General features: G+C 51.1%; 1 protein-coding gene across 1 annotated transcript; it reads right to left on the bottom strand.

Moving 5' to 3' along the window:
• On the bottom strand, positions 1–24,187 carry BAX (BCL2 associated X, apoptosis regulator). Its single transcript, XM_075329436.1, has 6 exons — positions 24,017–24,187; positions 10,270–10,318; positions 9,993–10,154; positions 7,165–7,300; positions 6,612–6,716; positions 1–3,167 (listed from the first exon to the last, which is right to left on the bottom strand). Exons 1-6 carry the CDS (start codon positions 24,120–24,122, stop codon positions 3,066–3,068), a joined length of 660 nt encoding a protein of 219 aa, XP_075185551.1. The 5' UTR covers positions 24,123–24,187; the 3' UTR covers positions 1–3,065.
• Positions 24,188–24,816: the final 629 nt, after the last annotated feature.

Here is a 24,816-nt window from a genome sequence, read left to right as displayed (position 1 = left end):
ATCTTTAATTTAAAAAAAAAAAGGCAGAATATGGCAACGGAGATAAAGTCGTAAATGGCAAAAAAAAATGTAAAGCATTAAATGATTGTCTATTCCTAAAAAATAAAAATATAGATCAATGGTACTGTGTGTGTTCAGTCCCAGTAAAGCTGGTATTGAGTGGTCACTGCCCACCATCCGGAAAAAGGCTGCACAGCGTGAGGCTGAGGTATAGTGGTATCAAGTATTTGTCCAGTAAAAAGTCCATCATTGCACTGACACATCCATCTACACCTACCGGTAAAGGAAAAAAATATACAAAAAAAGTGAAATAAATTAAAAAAAAAAAAAAATACAGGAGTGTTTAATAAAAATTAAAAAAAAAAATAATTCACAGATGGGATCGAATCGTTATTCCAATGTGAACTCTTTTCCCATGTTAAGTCCTACACAAAAAAAAAATAAAAAATTGGTGATTAACCCAGAAAGCATTTTAACACATGGCCAAGGTCATAATAAGCAGCAGTAACACATCTGCTATACTGCTTATGGCCTGTAGGTGGCACTGATGCACTACAGGTCATAAGAGAGAATTTAAAGGGGTTATATAGACTATATGCTACACAGCTCTTGGCCTGTAGGTGGCACTGATGTTCTATAGGTAAAAAGAGAGAATTTAAAGGGATTGTACAGATTATATGGTTTACTGCGAATAGCCTGTAGGTGGCACTGATGCTCTACAGGTCACAAAGGGATTGTACTGACTTTCTGCTATTCTGCTCTTGACCTGTAGGTGGCACTGATGCTCTACAGGTCACAAGAATTTAAAGGGATTGTACAGACTATATGCTAATGGCCTGTAGGTGGCACTGATGCTATACAGATCCCAATAGCAGTAATGAGAAAATTTAAAGGAATTGTACAGAATATATGCCATACTGCTCATGGCCTGTAGGTGGCACTGATGCTATACAGATCCCAATAGCAGTAATGAGAAAATTTAAAGGAATTGTACAGAATATATGCCATACTGCTCATAGCCTGTAGGTGGCACTGATGCTCTACAGGTCACAATAGAGAGAATTTAAAGGGATTGTACAGACTATATGCTATACTGCTAATGGCCTGTAGGTGGCACTGATGCTCTACAAGTCACAAGAATTTAAAGGGATTGTACAGACTATAAGCTAATGGCCTGTAGGTGGCACTGATGCTATACAGATCACAATAGCAGTAATGAATTTAAAGGGATTGTACAGACTATATGCTATACTGCTCATAGCCTGTAGGTGGCACTGATGCTCTACAGGTCAGAATAGAGAATTTAAAGGGATTGTACAGACTATATGCTATACTGCTAATGGCCTGTAGGTGGCACTGATGCTCTACAAGTCACAAGAATTTAAAGGGATTGTACAGACTATATGCTATACTGCTAATGGCCTGTAGGTGGCACTGATGCTCTACAGGTCACAAGAATTTAAAAGGGATTGTACAGACTATATGCTATACTGCTAATGGCCTGTAGGTGGCACTGATGCTATACAGATCACAATAGCAGTAATGAATTTAAAGGGATTGTACAGAATATATGCCATACTGCTCATAGCCTGTAGGTGGCACTGATGCTCTACAGGTCAGAATAGGGAGAATTTAAAGGGATTGTACACTTTCTGCTATACTGCTAATGGCCTGTAGATGGCACTAATGCTATACAGATCACAATATCAGTAATGAGAGAAATTAAAGGGATTGTACAGAATATATGCCATACTGCTCATGGCCTGTAGGTGAACCTGATGCTCTACAGGTCATAACCGGTATAGACAAGATAATTTAAAGGGATTGTACAGACTAAAATAGAGAGGGGAAAAAAATTACATTATAAAAAAAAATACTACTCCCATCACTCCCTGGCAGTCTGCGTACACAGCTCCTATGCAAACCAATGACTACAGGATTCACCTATAGTGTTTAGGATGCAGCCGTACGTCCGTCAGACTTCAAACTAGCGCTTCGGAGGGAGCATGACGGCCATATTTGACCCTGTTTGGGTTGGTCATCAAAACACACATACCGGCTTGGGAGCTGTAGATGCAAAATGACATGTTGGAAAGGGATCCTATGGGGGAGGGGGATGTATAAAGCCTGAACAGGGCAAAAATTAGCTAAACATTGAGGGGAGGGAGACACCTGTCAATCAAGCGCGCTCTTAGCTGTGACCGTACAGTCCCTTTAAATTCCTTCCATGCCGGCTGGTGCAGATCTGAGCTTGAAATTGGGAAAATCTGGATTTTTCTTCATTTCTTGATGTCTCAGCCAATCACAGATCAGTTCACAGTATGCAAATGAATGTCTAATTAGCCTAACGATATGGACTTTTGGTATTAGCACCTACTCCAGTTCTATTACAAATATTAGTCCTTGATGAACCAAATGTAAAATGCTTTCTTATTGCGGTTTAACATGGACCGACATGGGAAAAGCCACTTCCACCCGGTACCGACATGTACGGGAGGCTTCAGCCGGGTTCACATTGACCCCCGACGCGCAGGACGCGCAGGACCGTACGTCATCGCACTACGTCACCAATATTGCTCCGTACAGAACTGAAGCCGTAACCATTTTTTTCCTTTTACTTAAATAACGGAATTCATCTTCTTAAAAATAAAAAGGTGCAAACTCAGCGACGTGGAAAATTAAAACCCCATACTAAATCCATGAAAATCCAAGAGGGGGGAGGGAAGGAAGGGGGGGGGATAGATGTACATTCTAGGACTATGGTCCTCACCCTCCGACACCGAAAGGTAAGAGGCACAAATTCAAGTATTAAATTAAAAAGAGGCTTATTAAAAAGGCACGTGTTTAATGTAAAAAAAAAAAGGGAGGAAAAAAAAAAAAAAAAAAAGAAAAAAAGTAGACGCTATCCCAAAAACTGGTGCCAGAGGCCACGTGAGAGCCATTCTCGTGCAGCATGGTGGAAGCACGCGCTTTCAAGCTTTGCTGTCGTCAATGCTGGAGTGAATCCGGGGAGACGTTTGTGCTTCCAGACGAGCTGATGAAAGCTTCAGGACTGCGAGAAGTTCTTAAGAATATCGGAGGTAGGCAAAAGTGGCAGTGAGAACACCGGCTAGGAAGACCCCGACAGTCTGCCAGGTCGGGGTGCCAAAGTAAGACTGAAGACTCTCCTGTGGGGGGGAAAGAAAGAATAAAAAGAAAGACTTAGAGGAGAAGCTGTGACCATCGGTTTAGGGACACACAATTACTGAATTCGTTTTTTTCATTCAACCGCTCCTCGGCGGATAACATCCGGCCCCTCGCCCCCCACTGGCAGATAATGAGCTTTATGGCCAAGCCCGGTGACCCCCAAGCACAGTGCCGGGCCCCCCCCCCCAACCACAGTGTCGGGCGCCCCGCCCCCCCCCCCCCCCCAAGCATAGCTCCGGGCGCCGCCCCAACCACAGTGTCGGGCGCCCCGCCCCCCCCCCCATGCATAGTTCCGGGCGCTCCCCCCCCCCCCCCAAGCATAATGCCAGCGGCCCCCCCCCCCCCCCCCAGCACAGTGCCGGCGCCCCCCCCCCCCCCAAGCATAGTGCCGGGTTCCCCCCCCCCCCCAAGCATAGTGCCGGCGCCCCCCCCCCCCAGGCATAGTGCCGGGCGCCCCCCCTCCCCAGGCATAGTGCCGGGCGCCCCCCCCCCCAGGCATAGTGCCGGGGCGCGCCCCCCCCCCCGGGCATAGTGCCGGGCGACCCCCCCAGGCATAGTGCCGGGCGACCCCCCCAAGCACAGTGCCGGGCGACCCCCCCCAAGCACAGTGCCGGGCGACCCCCCCCAAGCACAGTGCCGGGCGACCCCCCCAAGCACAGTGCCGGGCGACCCCCCCCAAGCACAGTGCCGGGCGACCCCCCCAAGCACAGTGCCGGGCGACCCCCCCAAGCACAGTGCCGGGCGACCCCCCCCAAGCACAGTGCCGGGCGACCCCCCCCAAGCACAGTGCCGGGCGACCCCCCCAAGCACAGTGCCGGGCGACCCCCCCCAAGCACAGTGCCGGGCGACCCCCCCAAGCACAGTGCCGGGCGACCCCCCCAAGCACAGTGCCGGGCGACCCCCCCAAGCACAGTGCCGGGCGACCCCCCCCAAGCACAGTGCCGGGCGACCCCCCCAAGCACAGTGCCGGGCGACCCCCCCAAGCACAGTGCCGGGCGACCCCAAGCCGGTGTCGAACATCGGATGGAGCAGTGTAAAGCCGCCACCAGTGGACTTTGGAGGAGACGTTCTGTGCAGTGATGGATCGCACTGCTCTGTGTCTGATGGAGGAGTCTGGGGCTGGTGAATGGAGAACATCACCCCCTGACTGCATTGAGCCCAGAGCACAGTTTGGCGGAGGGGGATAATGCTCTGGGCTGTTATCGTGGGTCGGCCTCTTTTTTACAGTGAAGCAAAACCTTAACCCTTCAGCACAAGACATTAAGAACAATTGTATCTTCCAGATTTGTGGGAACAGTTTTGGGGGGGGGGGGGGAGGGAGACCCTTTTCTGCTCCCCATGACTGTGCCCAGTGCACACGGCCCATACAGACATGGAGGGGGAGTTTGGTGGAAGAACATGAGGACCTCACCCGTATAAATGAGGACTATCCGTCCACTCACACAAGAGCTTTTAGGTCCCCTTGTTCTTGTGATCAGTGAGGGGCACAGAGGCCGGACCCCCAGTGCTCACACATTAATCCAATTGATAAGGAAAGTGGTAAAAGCAGAAAAAGTGTGACCAGTAATATAATGTATCCGCAGTGCCCATACACCGGCAGAGGACAGCGAGCAGCCACCTCACTGCCCTGGAGATCGCTGCACACAACACTCTGCATTGTCCTCCATTGTTCCCGTGAGGCCGGCGGCCGTGTCGGGGGAGGGGCGCAGACATCTCTCCACCAGAAACACATGCAATAGGAAAGCCAAAACCTGCCCTAGTCTATGGTCAGGAGGGGGTACAGGGAGTACATGGAAAACGCCTCACTCATGATGAGCTCGCTCCACCCCCCGCGCTTATGCCATCGCGAGAGCTCGCTCCACCCCCCGCTTATGTCATCGTGAGAGCTCGCTCCAACCCCCCCCCCCCCGCTTATGTCATCGCGAGAGCTCACTCCACCCCCCCCCCGCTTATGTCATCGCGAGAGCTCGCTCCACCCCCCCGCTTATGTCATCGCCAGAGCTCGCTCTACCCCCCGCTTATGTCATCGCCAGAGCTCGCTCCACCCCCCGCTTATGTCATCGCCAGAGCCCGCTCCACCCCCCGCTTATGTCATCGCGAGAGCTCGCTCCACCCCCCCGCTTATGTCATCGCCAGAGATCGCTCCACCCCCCGCTTATGTCATCGCCAGAGCTCGCTCCACCCCCCGCTTATGTCATCGCCAGAGCTCGCTCCACCCCCAGCTTATGTCATCGCCAGAGCTCGCTCCACCCCCCGCTTATGTCATCGTGAGCGCTCGCTCCACCCCCCGCTAATGTCATCGTGAGAGTTCGCCCCACCCCCCGCTAATGTCATCGTGAGTTCGGTCCAGCCCCGCTAATGTCATCGTGAGTTCGCTCCACCCCCCGCTAATGTCATCGTGAGTTCGCTCCACCCCCGCTAATGTCATCGTGAGTTCGCTCCACCCCCCGCTAATGTCATCGTGAGTTCGCTCCACCCCCCGCTAATGTCAATGTGAGTTCGCTCCACCCCCCGCTAATGTGTCATCGTGAGAGTTTGCTCCATCCCCCGCTAATGTCACCGTGAGTTCGCTCCACCCCCCGCTAATGTCATCGTGAGTTCGCTCCACCCCCCGCTTATGTCATCGCGAGAGCTCGCTCCACCCCCCTGCTTATGTCATCGCCAGAGCTCGCTCCACCCCCCGCTTATGTCATCGCCAGAGCTCGCTCCACTCCCCCTTATGTCATCGTGAGAGCTCGCTCCACCCCCCACTAATGTCATCGCGAGAGCTCGCTCCACTCCCCGCTAATGTCATCGCGAGAGCTCGCTCCACCCCCCGCTAATGTCATCGCGAGAGCTCGCTCCACTCCCCCTTATGTCATCGTGAGAGCTCGCTCCACCCCCGCTTATGTCATCATGAGAGCTCGCTCCACCTCATGATTGTTTTCATAGTGTTCACTATATGGTAAAACTGATGTGTTGGTGGGATGCCTCTGGTCGGTACAAGTTGTTTTTTTTATTTTACTAGTTCCCTGCTGAGTTCTTTTCTGCTCTGGCGGCTGTAACAGGAACTACGCAAGGATAGCGACAGGAGTCATCACATGACCCTGTGTTACCATGGCCTCTGATGGCGGTGGGGAAAGGGGCATTCCCCGCCGCGGCCATTTAATTTGCGCGATTTAAGGGGTTAATAGGCACAGGAGGATCGCAGATCCATCTGTGCCTGCGAGACACACGTCTGCTGTTCAAATCAGAAGATGTGCGGTGATCACCAGCGGCTCATCGCAGCAGCCGGCAGTGATTACTCCTTCATGATTTAGGACGTAGCGGTACATCTTTAGTAGTGAAGGGGTTCTGTGAACAAAGCATTCAGCAAATTAAATAATGTACATTGTCCAACACATAAAATCTGATCAAATATATAAAAAGTAAGACCCCGAACTCACCCAGCCTCCTTGATCTCGTATCCACTGGACAACATGATCCCTGAGGTACTCCATGGTCCAGTCTATGATTGTGCGAATTATTTCTGGAACTCGCGACCACAGTGCCTGCAGGAGATTGACCACCATCAGCTAATTCATAACACTCAAAACACTACAAGTATGTTATTTGTATACATGCGGTCACGTGCCGACTAGACGTGCAGTTGGGCATGTCTAGTCAGAATGTGGACGGAAGTATTCAAATGCCATACGGCACACGCCCCGTATGGAGGATCCTGACAGTGTGCACGCCCCACATGGAGGATCCTGACAGTGTGCACGCCCCACATGGAGGATCCTGACAGTGTGCACGCCCCACATGGAGGATCCTGACAGTGTGCACGCCCCCCATGGAGGATCCTGACAGTGTGCACGCCCCACATGGTGGATCCTGACAGTGTGCACTGTGAGGAATCACAAGTCTGCAGTCACAGATTGTGACCTCAAGTCTGGACAACCCCTTTAAATGCAAGTAAGTTACTATACTATAGGAATCAGGAAACATGACGCTCACCTTAAGAACCAGTTTGCAGGCAAAGTAAAAGAGGGCTACTACACGACCCCAGTTGAAGTTGCCGTCTGCAAACATTTCAGTAGCCACTTTAAAGAAGACCTCCTTGGGGGGGTTGCCCTGGACCTGCTCAATCATCCTAAGCAGAAAGCAGCAGATAGAAAGAGGTCAGATACATAACACAGGTAAGATAGAGGAAGTCACATGTAAACACGTCTGATTAGTTCCAGCAGGACACCCGAGCTTCTCATGCAATAGCTCTGCGGGTAACAAGTCCCGTGATGTTCGGCCACTCCATTTTTATACAGTTTTCCAAACTGTGAGCAGAAAGCTAAAAGGTACAAGTAGCACAGGAGAGGCTGCAGAGTGCTCTGCATAGGCACCAAGTATGTAACAGGTAGTAGGAAGCAGCATGGAGAACATTCAGTGCTCAGAGCAGACCCACAGGTACCGGCATCCAGTGCACCCCAACATTGCTGCTGTTTAAGAAACCAGGCCCGTCAGGCCCAATGCATGGTAAAAACGAAAAACAAAAAAGCACTGTATTTTTCAGGCTATAAGACGCTCCTTCCAATAAACTGAAAATAGGAAACATTTTTCCTATTAATTTAAACTTCAATGGTGGTGTAAAGTGAAGGGGTTACCAACACTAATTTTAATGTACTATGGTAGAATAGGGAGGTAATAAATTTATTGATGGAGTTTCTCTTCAGTGTTACACACAGTTCTGCTACATGCACATTTGTGTGTGCGCACACAGTTCTGCTACCTGCACATTTGCATGCACGCACACACAGCTCTGCTACATGCACATTTGCATGCGCGCACACAGCTCTACTACATGCACATATGCATGCACACACAAAGCTCTACTACATGCACATATGAATGCACACACAAAGCTAGCTCTACTACATGCACATTTGCATGCACACAGCTAGCTCTACTACATGCACATTTGCATGCGCACACACAGCTAGCTCTACTACATGCACATTTGCATGCGCACACACAGCTCTACTACATGCACATTTGCATGTGCACACACAGCTCTACTACATGCACATTTGCATGTGCACACACAGCTCTACTACATGCACATTTGCATGTGCACACACAGCTCTACTACATGCACATTTGCATGTGCACACACAGCTCTACTACATGTACATTTGCATGCACACACAAAGCTAGCTCTACTACATGCACATTTGCATGCACACAGCTAGCTCTACTACATGCACATTTGCATGCGCACACACAGCTAGCTCTACTACATGCACATTTGCATGCGCACACACAGCTCTACTACATGCACATTTGCATGTGCACACACAGCTCTACTACATGCACATTTGCATGTGCACACACAGCTCTACTACATGCACATTTGCATGTGCACACACAGCTCTACTACATGCACATTTGCATGTGCACACACAGCTCTACTACATGCACATTTGCATGCACACACAAAGCTAGCTCTACTACATGCACATTTGCATGCACACACAAAGCTCTACTACATGCACATTTGCATGCACACACAAAGCTCTACTACATGCACATTTGCATGCGCACACACAGCTAGCTCTACTACATGCACATTTGCATGCACACAGCTAGCTCTACTACATGCACATTTGCATGCACACACACAGCTAGCTCTACTACATGCACATATGCATGCACACACAAAGCTCTACTACATGTACATTTGCATGCGCACACACAGCTAGCTCTACTACATGCACATTTGCATGCACACACAGCTCTACTACATGCACATTTACATGCGCACACACAGCTCTACTACATGCACATTTGCATGCGCGCACACAGCTCTACTACATGCACATTTGCATGCGCACACACACAGCTCTACTACATGCACATTTGCATGCGCACACACAGCTCTACTACATGCACATTTGCATGCGCACACACAGCTCTACTACATGCACATTTGCATGCGCACACACAGCTCTACTACATGCACATTTGCATGCGCACACACACAGCTCTACTACGTGCACATTTGCATGCGCACACACACAGCTCTACTACGTGCACATTTGCATGCGCACACACAGCTCTACTACGTGCACATTTGCATGCGCACACACAGCTCTACTACGTGCACATTTGCATGCGCACACACAGCTCTACTACGTGCACATTTGCATGCGCACACACAGCTCTACTACGTGCACATTTGCATGCGCACACACAGCTCTACTACGTGCACATTTGCATGCGCACACACAGCTCTACTACGTGCACATTTGCATGCGCACACACAGTTCTACTACGTGCACATTTGCATGCGCACACACAGCTCTACTATGTGCACATTTGCATGCGCACACACAGCTCTACTACGTGCACATTTGCATGCGCACACACAGCTCTACTACGTGCACATTTGCACAGACACATACTATACATTACCACATCTTACAGTCCTTGCTGGCATCTGAACGGCGGCTGCAGGAGCTGAGTGTCTGAAGGACCTTCTCTATTAATTTAAGGTCATTTCAGGTCCTGCATGCGCTGAAAGTTCTTTGAGTTATTTTATTGGCAGGTCCTTCATCTGCTCAGCTCCTTCAGCCTTCGTTCAGGCCTCTATAGCTTCCTCTCCTGCTCTGCACCGGTCACATAGATCAGTGTGCGGCAGGAGGGGAAAGTGCAACTCTCTGCAATCGGGGAGGACATAGCGTCAGCGTTCTTCTCCATCACAGGACACCGCCTTCAGACTATAAGATGCACACTCCTTTTTTACATTTAGCATTTTATACTGTTCAAAAGGGTACATTTTGGGGAGTCCATACCTCTGCAGCTCCATGTTCCCGTCCAACTCGTCCCCAATCTTTCGGAGGCAGTCGCACAGCCTTTTGGTGGAAGAATTCTCCTGTATCTGCTCCATCCCTCCCAGCTCGGGAACTCCCGGCGTATCCGAAGCCGAACTGCGCTGCACCCGATCCATGATGAACCTGACGAGGAAGAGGAGTAGAAAGACGGGACGGAACGTAATCAATGGGGGAAAGCTCCTGCGTGAAAATAATCACAAAGGGCTACAATTCGACCTTGCAATTTATTAATACTCACCCGCGCAGGAGTAGATCACCGGTCTGCATGATTTGCTCTGTCGATACACCTGCGATGGAAATTAAAAAAAAAAAAAAAGGATGAATTTATTTCAGCAAATATGCAACATAAAATTGAAAATATTCGACAAAAAAAAAACAAATAAATAATGAACATATCTACACTATTGGAAAATTTGCAAGAAAAAAAAAACAAACCAAAAGATGCTTCTTGAAAGTATTTTTCTGGACGTGCAGATGGCGCGCGCTCGCTGAATTTCCTGCTATGACTCGCTCTCCCATCTCGGTGTGTTGACGCACAGTCACCCGGTCTCCAAGACCACAGACGGCTCCTGTCCTCCTACCGGGACCGCAGCACCGAGCTCCGGTTACAACACTGAAGTCTGCGAGGAGGAGTGAGGTCACCGCCACTTCAAGGGGCTCTCCACGTCACACGGATGAGTCAGCTCCAGACACTCATGTGAGCGCTGCAGGCGATCACTGGCCTCCGCTCAGCCGAGAGACACTTTTCTTCCCGCTAACGAACATGTCAATTCTTTTCAGGGCTTTTTCTGCGGTTTTCACCATAGGATCGGTGGGTCTAATGGGTTAATTAAAAACCCCAGTTAGGCCCGGAATTGATCCAGGGTATCTGACCGGCACGTAAATGGTGCTGGGGATAGGGGAATATTTACCGAATCACCGGTGCGGCTGTACACTCCTGCAGCTCCTCCACTTCCCGGCTCATTCCATATTCACTGCGTTCATCTGTGATTGACTGCAGTCAGACGCGCCCCCATCTGACTGCAACCAATCACAGGCCCGGTCTACGGGTCTACACAGATAATGAATGAGCCGCGCATTCAGCGGTGACCTCACTCAGGCTATTTACGGTCACAGGTATCGCCTGTGACCGCGAGTGAAGTGACCGCTGATCCTGCGGCTCATTAATTCTCTGGAGATCACAGCGGGCAGTCATGTTTTATGGCCGCCCGCTGCGATGTTCAGATGTAGCAGAGCTGAATCGTCATGGGACCTCGTGTGGATTACGTCGGAGCTGCAGGGGTGATTATAGGGTTAAAAAAGAGGTGAAAGAGGGTGGGCTTTTTGCATTTTATTTCAAATAAAGGATTTTTCGGTGTTTTGTGTTTATGTCACTTATTACAGATTGGTAATGGCAGGCGTGTGAGACACCCCCATCACCAATCTAGGGCTTATTCGCAGGTATGAGCTGAGATTAACCCCTTATTACCCCGATTGCCACCGCACCTGGCCAATTCAGGAAGAGCCGGGTAAAGTGCTGGGATTGTCGCATCTAATGGATGCGACAATTCTGGGCGGCTGCAGGTTGATATTTTTAGGCTGGGTCTCTCCAGCCTGAGAATACCAGCCTCCATCTGTGGGCTTTATCATGGCTGGGTATCAAATTTGGAGGGTATCACACGCTGTTTTTGTTTTATGGGTCCCTCATATATTGATAGCCATCCAAGCCTGTAGCTGTAAGTTTCTTCTGTGCTGGGGATCAAAATATGGGGGGACCCCCCATGTAATTTTTTATTTATTTCTTTTTAACTGTACAATAGACCCACAGACTCCAGTGGGGGGATGGGGGGGGCAGAGAATATGCATGAGGCTAATGAGCAGCACTGGAAGTAGGAGGGGCCGCGGGAGCAGGTATGGATGATCCTAGAATGTATGAGCTCCTTCCAGGTTAGTGGGTGTGACATTGGCCATGTTTTCTCCCTTCCACTACAATCATACTTCATGTGATAAGGGCCTGTTGAAGACGTCATACCTGAAAGGAGCCCATACAGTCTAGCATCTACCGGAGACTAGGAAGTATAGCATGCTTGCTTTACTTTTTTTTTTTTACTACCAGAGTGCCGGATGCAGGTCCGTACCGTCCCAACCCAGCACTCTGGTACTCTTGAACCCTTAAATGTCTTGACATCACGGAAGAAACTGCTGTAAAAACGCCACAAAAAACGCACCAAAACTGCAGATGACTCCCAGGAGACATCCTGCCACAAGATCAGGGTTTGGTCAGGGAAAAAAGCACCATAGTGAACCAGACAGGACTAGCAAAGCGGCAGCCAAGGAGGTAAACCCCAGTCCACCAGTTGCCCCCCAGACGGATCAGGCGGGGGAGGTGCTGAGTATCCTCCTCTTCATTTCCCGCTACTAGTTGATGAGCTTTTCATGTTTTTGAGTCATAAAACTCAGCAGAGACTGGAGAGCAATAAACCTGGGGCTGAGCTTCCCGCGGTTTCTGTGGCAAAAACAGATTAAGTTTCAATGGTATTCAGCTACATAAGAGTGAATGGGAAACATCAGATCTACGGAAGGGCAACAAGGACCCGGGGTACAACAGGTGGCAGGAGAGTCTGTGTACAAGGGGCAATTCCCGAACCAGCTCCGTGGACCCTGACCAAACACCCTCAAACATCTATAAGGCCCGAGCCCGGCCCGACACAGAGGCCCGAGCCCGGCCCGACACAGAGGCCCGAGCCCGGCCCGACACAGAGGCCCGAGCCCGGCCCGACACAGAGGCCCGAGCCCGGCCCGACACAGAGGCCCGACACAGCGGCCCGACACAGCGGCCCGACACAGCGGCCCGACACAGAGGCCCGCGCCCGACACAGCGGCCCGACACAGAGGCCCGCGCCCGACACAGCGGCCCGACACAGAGGCCCGCGCCCGGCCCCTCATAGCACCAAAGCCCATGGCGGGCCGCTCCAGACACCACAATCCATGCCCAGTCATACAAATAGACTGGGACCACGGGTGACCATTCACTGCAGATTTAACCCATCCATTGATTGGGGTAAAAGTTAAAAAAACAAATTTGCAATAAGGTGTAGATTTCAACAAATTCATCAGTCTATGGAGATTTGGTGAAATGTCAACCTTCCAATTGACATTTTAATTTATTGGTGGATATTCTATGCAAAAAATGATATTATAAAATATATATATATATATATATATATATATATATATATATATATATATATATATATACACACACGCACACACACACACACATATATATATACACATACATATACATACATACATACATACATACATACACACATATATATATTACACACACACATACATTTACACACACACACACACACATACATATAATATATCTACAGTGCCTTGCAAAAGTATTCAGCCCCCTTGAATTTTCAACCTTTTCCCACATTTCAGGCTTCAAGCAAAAGGTAAAAATGTTAATGTTCTGGTAAAGAATCAACAACAAGTGGACACAATTGTGAAGTTGAACAAAATTTATTGCTTATTTTAAACTTTTGTAAAAAAAGAATAAACTGAAAATTGGGGCGTGCAATATTATTCATCCCCTTTACTTTCAGTGCAGCAAACTCACTCCAGAAGTTCATTGAGGATCTCTGAATGATCCAATGTTGTCCTAAATGACTGATGATGATAAATATAATCCCCTGTGTGTAATCAAGTCTCCGTATAAATGCCCCTGCTCTGTGATAGTCTCAGTGTTCTGTTTAAAGCACAGAGAGCATCATGAAGGCCAAGGAACACAACAGGCAGGTCCATGATACTGTTGTGGAGAAGTTTAAAGCCAGATTTGGTTACAAAAAGATTCCCAAAACTTTAAACATCCCAAGTAGCACTGTGCAAGCGATCATATTGAAATGGAAGGAGAATCATACCACTGCAAATCTACCAAGACCCGGCCGTCCATCCAAACTGTCATCTCACACAAGGAGAAGACTGATCAGAGATGCAGCCAAGAGGCCCATGATCACTCTGGATGAACTGCAGAGATCTACAGCTGAGGTGGGAGAGTCTGTCCATAGGACAACAATCAGTCATACACTGCACAAATCTGGCCTTTATGGAAGAGTGGCAAGAAGAAAGCCATTTCTCAAAGATATCCATAAAAAGTGCCATTTGTTTGGTGTCTCCCAGGTGGCTTGTGGCAAACATGTGGAAGAAGGTGCTCTGCTCAGATGAAACCAAAATCTAACTTTTTGTGCACAATGCCAAACGATATGTTTGGCGTAAAAACAACAAAGCTCATCACCCTGAACACACCATCCCCACTGTCAAACATGGTGGTGGCAGCATCATGGTTTGGGCCTGCTTTTCTTCAGCAGGGACAGGGAAGATTGTTGAAATTGATGGGAAGATGGATGGAGCCAAATACAGGACCATTCTTGAAGAAAACCTGCTGGAGTCTGCCAGAGACCTGAGACTGGGACGGAGATTTGTCTTCCAACAAGACAATGATCCCAAACATAAAGCAAATCTACAATGGAATGGTTCACAAATAAACGTATCCAGGTGTTAGAATGGCCAAGTCACAGTCCAGACCTGAACCCAATCGAGAATCTGTGGAAAGAGCTGAAAACTGCTGTTCACAAACGCCTCCATCCAACCTCACTCAGCTCCAGCTGTTTACAAAGGAAAAATGGGCGAGAATTTCAGCCTCTCCATGTGCAAAACTGATAGACACATCCCCCAAGCGACTGCAGCTGTAATCGCAGCAAAAGGGGGCGCTACAAAGTATTAACTTAAAGGGGATGAATAATATTGCACGCCCCAATTTCAGTTTATTATTGTTTATAAAAGTTTAAAATAAGCAATAAATTTCCTTCAACGTCACAATTGTGTCCACTTGTTGATTCTTCTCCAGAACATTAACATTTTTATCTATATGTTTGAAGCCTGAAAAGTGGGAAAAGGTTGAAAAAAAAAATCAAAGGGGCCGAATACTTTCGCAAGGCACTGATATATAGATATATATATATATATATATATATATATATATAATTACACACATAAATACAGTTAGGTCCAGAAATATTTGGACAGTGACACAATTTTCGCGAGTTGGGCTCTGCATGCCACCACATTGGATTTGAAATGAAAACTCTACAACAGAATTCAAGTGCAGATTGTAACGTTTAATTTGAAGGTTTGAACAAAAATATCTGATAGAAATTGTAGGAATTGTCACATTTCTTTACAAACACTCCACATTTTAGGAGGTCAAAAGTAATTGGACAAATAAACCAAACCCAAACAAAATATAAAATAAATAAAAATATTTTTATTTTCAATATTTTGTTGTGAATCCTTTGGAGGCAATCACTGCCTTAAGTCTGGAACCCATGGACATCACCAAACGCTGGGTTTCTTCCTTCTTAATGCTTTGCCAGGCCTTTACAGCCGCAGCCTTCAGGTCTTGCTTGTTTGTGGGTCTTTCCGTCTTAAGTCTGGATTTGAGCAAGTGAAATGCATGCTCAATTGGGTTAAGATCTGGTGATTGACTTGGCCATTGCAGAATGTTCCACTTTTTTGCACTCATGAACTCCTGGGTAGCTTTGGCTGTATGCTTGGGGTCATTGTCCATCTGTAGTATGAAGCGCCGTCCGATCAACTTTGCGGCATTTGGCTGAATCTGGGCTGAAAGTATATCCCGGTACACTTCAGAATTCATCCGGCTACTCTTGTCTGCTGTTATGTCATCAATAAACACAAGTGACCCAGTGCCATTGAAAGCCATGCATGCCCATGCCATCACGGTGCCTCCACCATGTTTTACAGAGGATGTGGTGTGCCTTGGATCATGTGCCGTTCCCTTTCTTCTCCAAACTTTTTTCTTCCCATCATTCTGGTACAGGTTGATCTTGGTCTCATCTGTCCATAGAATACTTTTCCAGAACTGAGCTGGCTTCATGAGGTGTTTTTCAGCAAATTTAACTCTGGCCTGTCTATTTTTGGAATTGATGAATGGTTTGCATCTAGATGTGAACCCTTTGTATTTACTTTCATGGAGTCTTCTCTTTACTGTTGACTTAGAGACAGATACACCTACTTCACTGAGAGTGTTCTAGACTTCAGTTGATGTTGTGAACGGGTTCTTCTTCACCAAAGAAAGTATGCGGCGATCATCCACCACTGTTGTCATCCGTGGACGCCCAGGCCTTTTTGAGTTCCCAAGATCACCAGTCAATTCCTTTTTTCTCAGAATGTACCCGACTGTTGATTTTGCTACTCCAAGCATGTCTGCTATCTCTCTGAGGGATTTTTTCTTTTTTTTAGCCTCAGGATGTTCTGCTTCATCTCAATTGAGAGTTCCTTAGACCGCATGTTGTCTGGTCACAGCAACAGCTTCCAAATGCAAAACCACACACCTGTAATCAACCCCAGACCTTTTAACTACTTCATTGATTACAGGTTAACGAGGGAGATGCCTTCAGAGTTAATTGCAGCCCTTAGAGTCCCTTGTCCAATTACTTTTGGTCCCTTGAAAAAGAGGAGGCTATGCATTACAGAGCTATGATTCCTAAACCCTTTCTCCGATTTGGATGTGAAAACTCTCATATTGCAGCTGGGAGTGTGCACTTTCAGCCCATATTATATATATAATTGTATTTCTGAACATGTTTTTGTAAACAGCTAAAATAACAAAACTTGTGTCACTGTCCAAATATTTCTGGACCTAACTGTACATATATATATATATACTGTACAAACATACATACATACACACACAGATACATACACATATATACACACACACACACGAGGCTGTTTAGCGAGAATTTCCTGAATTGCTTTTTGCACAAGCTGAAACGATTGGGAAACATTTGTGGAGAATCCAGAGCAGGATCTAATGATCCGACCGAGGAGCTTCACGATTATGTAACCCCTCCACAGCGATGACTATTAATGAGCTCCAGAGTCGGCGAGCTGCTCGACCAGATCCACACCTCCAACAATTACTGGTGGCTGTAGTGCGGCACGGCGGCTCAGTGGTTAGCACTGCAATCTTGCGGCGCCTCAGTGGTTAGCACTGCAATCTTGCGGCGCCTCAGTGGTTAGCACTGCAATCTTGCGGCGCCTCAGTGGTTAGCACTGCAATCTTGCGGCGCCTCAGTGGTTAGCACTGCAATCTTGCGGCGCCTCAGTGGTTAGCACTGCAATCTTGCGGCGCCTCAGTGGTTAGCACTGCAATCTTGCGGCGCCTCAGTGGTTAGCACTGCAATCTTGCGGCGCCTCAGTGGTTAGCACTGCAATCTTGCGGCGCCTCAGTGGTTAGCACTGCAATCTTGCGGCGCCTCAGTGGTTAGCACTGCAATCTTGCGGCGCCTCAGTGGTTAGCACTGCAATCTTGCGGCGCCTCAGTGGTTAGCACTGCAATCTTGCGGCGCCTCAGTGGTTAGCACTGCAATCTTGCGGCGCCTCAGTGGTTAGCACTGCAATCTTGCGGCGCCTCAGTGGTTAGCACTGCAATCTTGCGGCGCCTCAGTGGTTAGCACTGCAATCTTGCGGCGCCTCAGTGGTTAGCACTGCAATCTTGCGGCGCCTCAGTGGTTAGCACTGCAATCTTGCGGCGCCTCAGTGGTTAGCACTGCAATCTTGCGGCGCCTCAGTGGTTAGCACTGCAATCTTGCGGCGCCTCAGTGGTTAGCACTGCAATCTTGCAGCGCCTCAGTGGTTAGCACTGCAATCTTGCAGCGCCTCAGTGGTTAGCACTGCAATCTTGCAGCGCCTCAGTGGTTAGCACTGCAATCTTGCAGCGCCTCAGTGGTTAGCACTGCAATCTTGCAGCAATGGGGTCCTGGGTTCAAATCCCAAGGACAACATCTGCAAGGAGTTTGTATGTTCTCCCCGTGTTTGCGTGGGTTTCCTCCGGGGTCTCCGGTTTCCTCCCACACTCCAAAGACATACAGATATGGACTCTAGATTGTGAGCCCCAATGGGGACAGTGTTGCCAATGTATGTAAAGCGCTGTGGAATTAATAGCGCTATATAAATGAATAAAATTAAATTAAATTTCCGATCCGAGGGTGTCCTGCAATGTGAGGGGGGGGGTTCTCCCAAGCCAAAAATTAATAGCTCCATATATGTCTACGCCACTGCCGAGTTCAGGTCGGAGCATCAAGGGTCGTCCTCAAACCCTCCATGACAATGGCAGGATCCCATGATTGCATGGAGCCTCCAATTACCATACTGATACACAAATGAGCGGTGCTACTAAACTCGCCCATCTATGGATGTATTGTGGCTAAACACACGGCCTTCTTTGCTTTTTCAGGCTCTTCTGTTTTCTCTGCTGTTTGGCTCCCTGGAGCCCCCTAAACATTTTTTTTTTTGGGGGGGTTGTGTTATTGGCCACATTTGACAAGATCGCTGCAGCATGTGACCAAACCCTTACACCTCACTTCTGATAATTAAAGAATTAAAGGGATCTTTCAAAGGTTTTCCAAAAAGTTGGCCAATAGTAGGGATCAAGTCAGAAAATCACAAATTACCTAACATGGTAAAACATGTATTAGTTCGGGCTACCAGCATAGTTGCACCCCTGGCCTCAACTGTCCGCTCTGCTGCAGGGCAAGGCAGGGGAAGACGGAGGTGCAGAGGGAATAGCAGAGAGGCAGCCGCTGAAGAGGAGGGGCAGGCGCTGGAGGGCAGTGGGCAGCCGCCAGAGCGGAGGGGCATAGGAAATCAGAGGGGCAGCCACCAGAGTGCAGAGGCAGGGGGCAGCTGCCAAAGCGGAGGCAGGGAATCATAGAGAGACAACCGCAGAAGTGAGGGGGCAGGGGCCAATCAGAAGGGCAGCCGCTGAAGCAGAGGGGAAGGGGGAATTGGATGGGCAGCCGCTGGAACAGAGAGGCAGCCAATGGAGGGGCAAGGGGCAGCCACCGAAGCGGAGGGTCAGGGGGAATCAGAGGGGCAGCCGCCAAAGCAGAGGGGCAGGGAAAATCGAAGAGGCAGCCGTCGGAAAGGGGGGTAGGGAGTCGGGGGGGAATCGGAATTGTAGAGAGGCAGCCGCCGAAGTGAGGTGGGCAGGGGGAATCGTAGAGAGGCAGCCGCCGAAGTGAGGTGGGCAGGGGGAATCGTAGAGAGGCAGCCGCCGAAGTGAGGTGGGCAGGGGGAATCGTAGAGTGGCAGCCGCCGAAGTGAGGTGGGCAGGGGGAATCGTAGAGTGGCAGCCGCCGAAGTGAGGTGGGCAGGGGGAATCGTAGAGTGGCAGCCGCCGAAGTGAGGTGGGCAGGGGGAATCGTAGAGAGGCAGCCGCCGAAGTGAGGTGGGCAGGGGGAATCGTAGAGAGGCAGCCGCCGAAGTGAGGTGGGCAGGGGGAATCATAGAGAGGCAGCCGCCAAAGCAAAGGGGGGGGGGGGCAGGTGGAGTCGTAGAGAGGCAGCCGCCGAAGCGGAGGGGAGGGGGCATGGGGGAATCGTAGAGAGGCAGCCACCGAAGCGGAGGGGAGGGGGCAAGGGGGAATTGTAGAGAGGCAGCCGCCGAAGTGAGGTGGGCAGGGGGAATCATAGAGAGGCAGCCGCCAAAGCAAAGGGGGGGGGGGGCAGGTGGAGTCGTAGAGAGGCAGCCGCCGAAGCGGAGGGGGGGGGGGGCATGGGGGAATTGTAGAGAGGCAGCCGCCGAAGCAGAGGGGGAGGGGGCAGGGGGAATCAGAGAGGCAGCCGCCAAAGCAAAGGGGGGGGGGGCAGGGGGAATCGTAGAGAGGCAGCCGCCGGAGGGGGGGGGGGGCATGGGGGAATCGTAGAGAGGCAGCCGCCGAAGCAGAGGGGGGGGCAGGGGGAATCGTAGAGAGGCAGCCGCCAAAGCAAAGAGGAGGGCAGCGGGAATCGTAGAGAGACAGTCGTCGAAATGGAGGGGGGGCAGGGGGAAACGTAGAGAGGCAGCCGCCAAAGCAAAGGGGGGGGCAGGGGGAATCGTAGAGAGGCAGCCGCCAAAGCAAAGGGGTGGGGGAGGGGGAATCGTAGAGAGGCAGCCGCCAAAGCAAAGGGGTGGGGGAGGGGGAATCGTAGAGAGGCAGCCGCCGAAGCGGAGGGGAGGGGGCATGGGGGAATCGTAGAGAGGCAGCCACCGAAGCGGAGGGGAGGGGGCAAGGGGGAATTGTAGAGAGGCAGCCGCCGAAGTGAGGTGGGCAGGGGGAATCGTAGAGAGGCAGCCGCCAAAGCAAAGGGGGGGGCAGGTGGAATCGTAGAGAGGCAGCCGCCGAAGCGGAGGGGGGGGCATGGGGGAATCGTAGAGAGGCAGCCGCCGAAGCGGAGGGGGAGGGGGCAGGGGGAATCATAGAGAGGCAGCCGCCAAAGCAAAGGGGGGGGCAGGGGGAATCGTAGAGAGGCAGCCGCCGGAGGGGGGGGGCATGGGGGAATCGTAGAGAGGCAGCCGCCGAAGCAGAGGGGGGGGGGGGGCAGGGGGAATCGTAGAGAGGCAGCCGCCAAAGCAAAGAGGAGGGCAGGGGGAATCGTAGAGAGACAGTCGTCGAAATGGAGGGGGGGGCAGGGGGAATCGTAGAGAGGCAGCCGCCGGAGGGGGAGGGGGGGGGGCAGGGGGAATCGTAGAGAGGCAGCCGCCAAAGCAAAGGGGGGGGCAGGGGGAATCGTAGAGAGGCAGCCGCCAAAGCAAAGGGGGGGGCAGGGGGAATCGTAGAGAGGCAGCCGCCAAAGCAAAGGGGGGGCAGGGGGAATCGTAGAGAGGCAGCCGCCAAAGCAAAGGGGGGGGGCAGGGGGAATCGTAGAGAGGCAGCCGCCGAAGCGAAGGGGGAGCAGGGGGAATCATAGAGAGGCAGCCGCCGAAGCGAAGAGGGAGCAGGGGGAATCGTAGAGAGGCAACCGCCGAAGCGAAGAGGGAGCAGGGGGAATCGTAGAGAGGCAGCCGCCGAAGCGAAGATGGAGCAGGGGGAATCGTAGAGAGGCAACCGCCGAAGCGGAGGGGGGAATCGTAGAGAGGCAGCCGCCGAAGCGGAGGGGGGAATCGTAGAGAGGCAGCCGCCGAAGCGGAGGGGGGAATCGTAGAGAGGCAGCCGCCGAAGCGGAGGGGGGAATCGTAGAGAGGCAGCCGCCGAAGCGGAGGGGGGGGGGCAGGGGGAATTGGAGGGACAGCAGGAATTGGAGGGGCAGCCGCCAGAGCAGACAGGCAGGGTGAATCAGAGGGGCAGCCGCAGGAGCGGCAATCGGAGCGAAAGCCAACAGTGCAGACAGCTTCAAGGCAGCACTGACAAGCTCTATAGAAAAGAGCTAGTAAGCACCGTACACATGCCACCACCATTGCTAAACTGCAGAGGTTGTAGCTTAAGCAACAAGGTGTATTCTCAAATTTTTAACAAGCCGCTTCTTTTTACAACCACTGTGCAATTTCAGCAATAAAAACATAACTAACCCTTTGTATGCCAGGAAGCCCCTAGGCAGCGGAGGATTTAACAGATAAGTAACCTTATAACATTTTCTACTACTGGCCATCTTAAAAAACAAAAAACTTTAACCTGAAAGGTTTATTCAGTTTTTGTTTTGTTTTTTTTACAGGGAGTTTGAGGCAGATTCGCTCCACAATCCTCATCGCATCCTCGCAGTAGAGCCCCATTCATTTCATTGGGGACAAACTACAGAGAACCTGCCCCTGTTTTCTTTACATGCGGGAAAAAAAGCAGCAACATCAATTCTTACAACTGTTTGGAAGAAAAAAAACTGCACAAAATGTAACTTCAGATACAAGAGAAACAGAAACAGAAACAGAAAGCCCAGCCCAACTACAAAAACATCATAAAAAAATAAACACAAAAGAAGTATTTGGTTATTTTTGGATGTGAATTTTTTCAGACAGAAAAATGTAAGTTCAAAAACTTTGAAGGGCCCCAAAAGTGTTATGTATCCAGTCCAATCCCAGGGCTATCTAGATACACAGACACCACAGATGGGGGGCTCTCCGCTAAGCAGCTGCACAGACAAGTCCCCCACACAGCTATGTAAAACGACAGTGGGGGGGCCCAGGTCAATTCCCTCCCCTACACACCTATAGGTCCCTCTAGTACACACATTGGGGTCCCTACCATTACGGCGGTCAGAGACCCTCCCGTTATTGAGATCAGGGTGGCAGCCACTGGGCATCTCCCCAGCATTGCCCCCTCTCCACCTGGGCATCTTCACGGCCAGCGCACCGTTTTCATCGGGCAGCTTAGCGGCACCGCCACCTGTCCCCTGGGCATCTTTTGCAGCATCGCCCCATCTCACTGGGCGGCATCAACCCCTTTTCCCCAAGTAGCCCCGCATTCCCCTTGGACATCTGTGGCATTGCCCCTTATCTCCATGAGCATCAGACCCTTTGCCAAGCAGCCTTGCGGCATCGCATCTTTACCTTGGCATCTCCGCAGTATCGTCCCCTCTCCCCAATGGGAATCTCCACGGTATCTGGCCCTTTCCCCCTGGGCAGCATCTCCCTGTTTCCCCCTGGGTAGTTTTGCGGCATCACCCCTCTCCTCAGCGCATCTCTGCCCTATCACCTCCTTTGCAGCATTGTCCCCCTTAACCCCTGGGCATTTCCACAGCATCACCCCCTTTTCACAGTCAGCTCTCTGGCATCACCCCTTGTCTCCATGGGCGGCATTAGCCCCTTTTCCCAGGCAACCCTGCAGCAATTGCCCCCTCTCTCCTGGGCATCTCCAGAGTATCACTCCTTCTCCCCCGGGCATCTCCGCGGCGTTGCCCCCTTTCTCCTGGGCATCTCCCCCTTTCTCCCGGGCATCTCCGCGGCGTCGCCCCCCCCCTCTCCCGGGGCATCTCCGCGGCGTCGCCCCCCCCCCTCTCCCGGGCATCTCCGCGGCGTCGCCCCCCCCCTCTCCCGGGCATCTCCGCGGCGTCGCCCCCCCCTCTCCCGGGCATCTCCGCGGCGTCGCCCCCCCCCTCTCCCGGGCATCTCCGCGGCGTCGCCCCCCCCTCTCCCGGGCATCTCCGCGGCGTCGCCCCCCCCTCTCCCGGGCATCTCCGCGGCGTCGCCCCCCCCTCTCCCGGGCATCTCCGCGGCGTCGCCCCCCCCTCTCCCGGGCATCTCCGCGGCGTCGCCCCCCCCCTCTCCCGGGCATCTCCGCGGCGTCGCCCCCCCCTCTCCCGGGCATCTCCGCGGCGTCGCCCCCCCCCCCTCTCCCGGGCATCTCCGCGGCGTCGCCCCCCCTCTCCCGGGCATCTCCGCGGCGTCGCCCCCCCTCTCCCGGGCATCTCCGCGGCGTCGCCCCCCCCTCTCCCGGGCATCTCCGCGGCGTCGCCCCCCCCTCTCCCGGGCATCTCCGCGGCGTCGCCCCCCCTCTCCCGGGCATCTCCGCGGCGTCGCCCCCCCTCTCCCGGGCATCTCCGCGGCGTCGCCCCCCCTCTCCCGGGCATCTCTGCGGCGTCGCCCCCTTTCCCCTGGGCATCTGCGCGGCATCGCCCCCTTTCCCCTGGGCATCTGCGCGGCATCGCCCCCTTTCCCCTGGGCATCTCCACGGCATCGCCCCCTTTCCCCCGGGCATCCCCGCGACATCGCCCCCTTTCTCCTGGGCATCTCCGCGGCATCGCCCACTCTCTCCCGGGACAGCATCACCCCTGGTCCCCGGGCATCTCTGGCACCGTCAGCTCCTCATAGGCGGCGTGCTGGAGGGTCAGCCTTTTCTGGCGGTTTGCAGGCTGCTCTGATCCATCCCCTGCGCTGCTGCTCTTCGCCGCCCCTGCCTCGCATAACCCCCATACACATACAACACGCAGTGCCCCCCTCTGTAGAGCGCCAGCTCTTGGGACAGGATCTTATATTCCAGTTCAGGGGGGCTGTGTGTACAGCACACATTATGTCACCACAACCCCCCAATAAGAAGCTGGGAGTTGTAGTCCCACAGCAACTACTGAGAATCCCCATATACCACTGTATACAGGGAAGAGGCCCGGGCAGGTCCATGCACTGCCTCCCATCCCCCACCCTGCTGTGTGTATACACCTCACCCGCTCCGCTGCTGCTCTCCCTCCGTCCAGCTCCTCCCGGGGCTCCGCCGCTGGCTCCTTCGCACTCTTCCTGAGGCCGATCCCCGCCGGCTCCCTGCTCCGCCATGCTTCCTTCGCACTGTGACTACCTAACTACGTTGCTGCCGCCAAGACACTACAGAGCGGCCAAGCTAAACCACGCCTCTCAGGTGACCGAATTGCGTCGTTGCGTCACGACGCCGAGATGGCAACGCTGCAGTGGGCGCCATCTTGACTACTGGCAAGTGTAGAGAAGCGCTGTGTCATTGTGTGCGGACTTGTGCCTGGCAAGTGACATCATCAGAGGGAGACGATATAAGTCTATCTGAGGAGTGAACCCAGTCACGTGACAGCGCGGCGGCTACAGCGTATATGGCCCCTCTGTGGTTTTTGTGCCTTTTTTTCCCTCCTGCCTCGTTTTTTTATAGGTTTTTCTTGTGTTAAGGTGTAGTTTTTATGTTTTTATTATTACAATGTTGGTGTCTGATATATATATATATATATATATATATATATATATATATATAAAAAAAATATATAAAATATATATATATATTAAATAAATATATATATATATAAAATAAATTAAATATATATATATAAAGTAAATATATATATATTTATATATAAAATAAATATATATATATATATTTATATATAAAATATATATATATTATGGATAATATAATAATATATAATATATAAAAATATAATAAAAATAAATTAAGGTATATTAAAAAATATTTATATTTATTTATTATATTTATTACTATTCTGTTGTC

The sequence above is a fragment of the Anomaloglossus baeobatrachus genome, chromosome 11, assembly GCF_048569485.1.
Source record: "Anomaloglossus baeobatrachus isolate aAnoBae1 chromosome 11, aAnoBae1.hap1, whole genome shotgun sequence".
Classification (NCBI taxonomy): Eukaryota; Metazoa; Chordata; class Amphibia; order Anura; family Aromobatidae; genus Anomaloglossus; species Anomaloglossus baeobatrachus.
The sequence above is the reverse complement of the archived record's forward strand: the minus strand, read 5'-3'. Positions and strand labels throughout refer to the sequence as shown.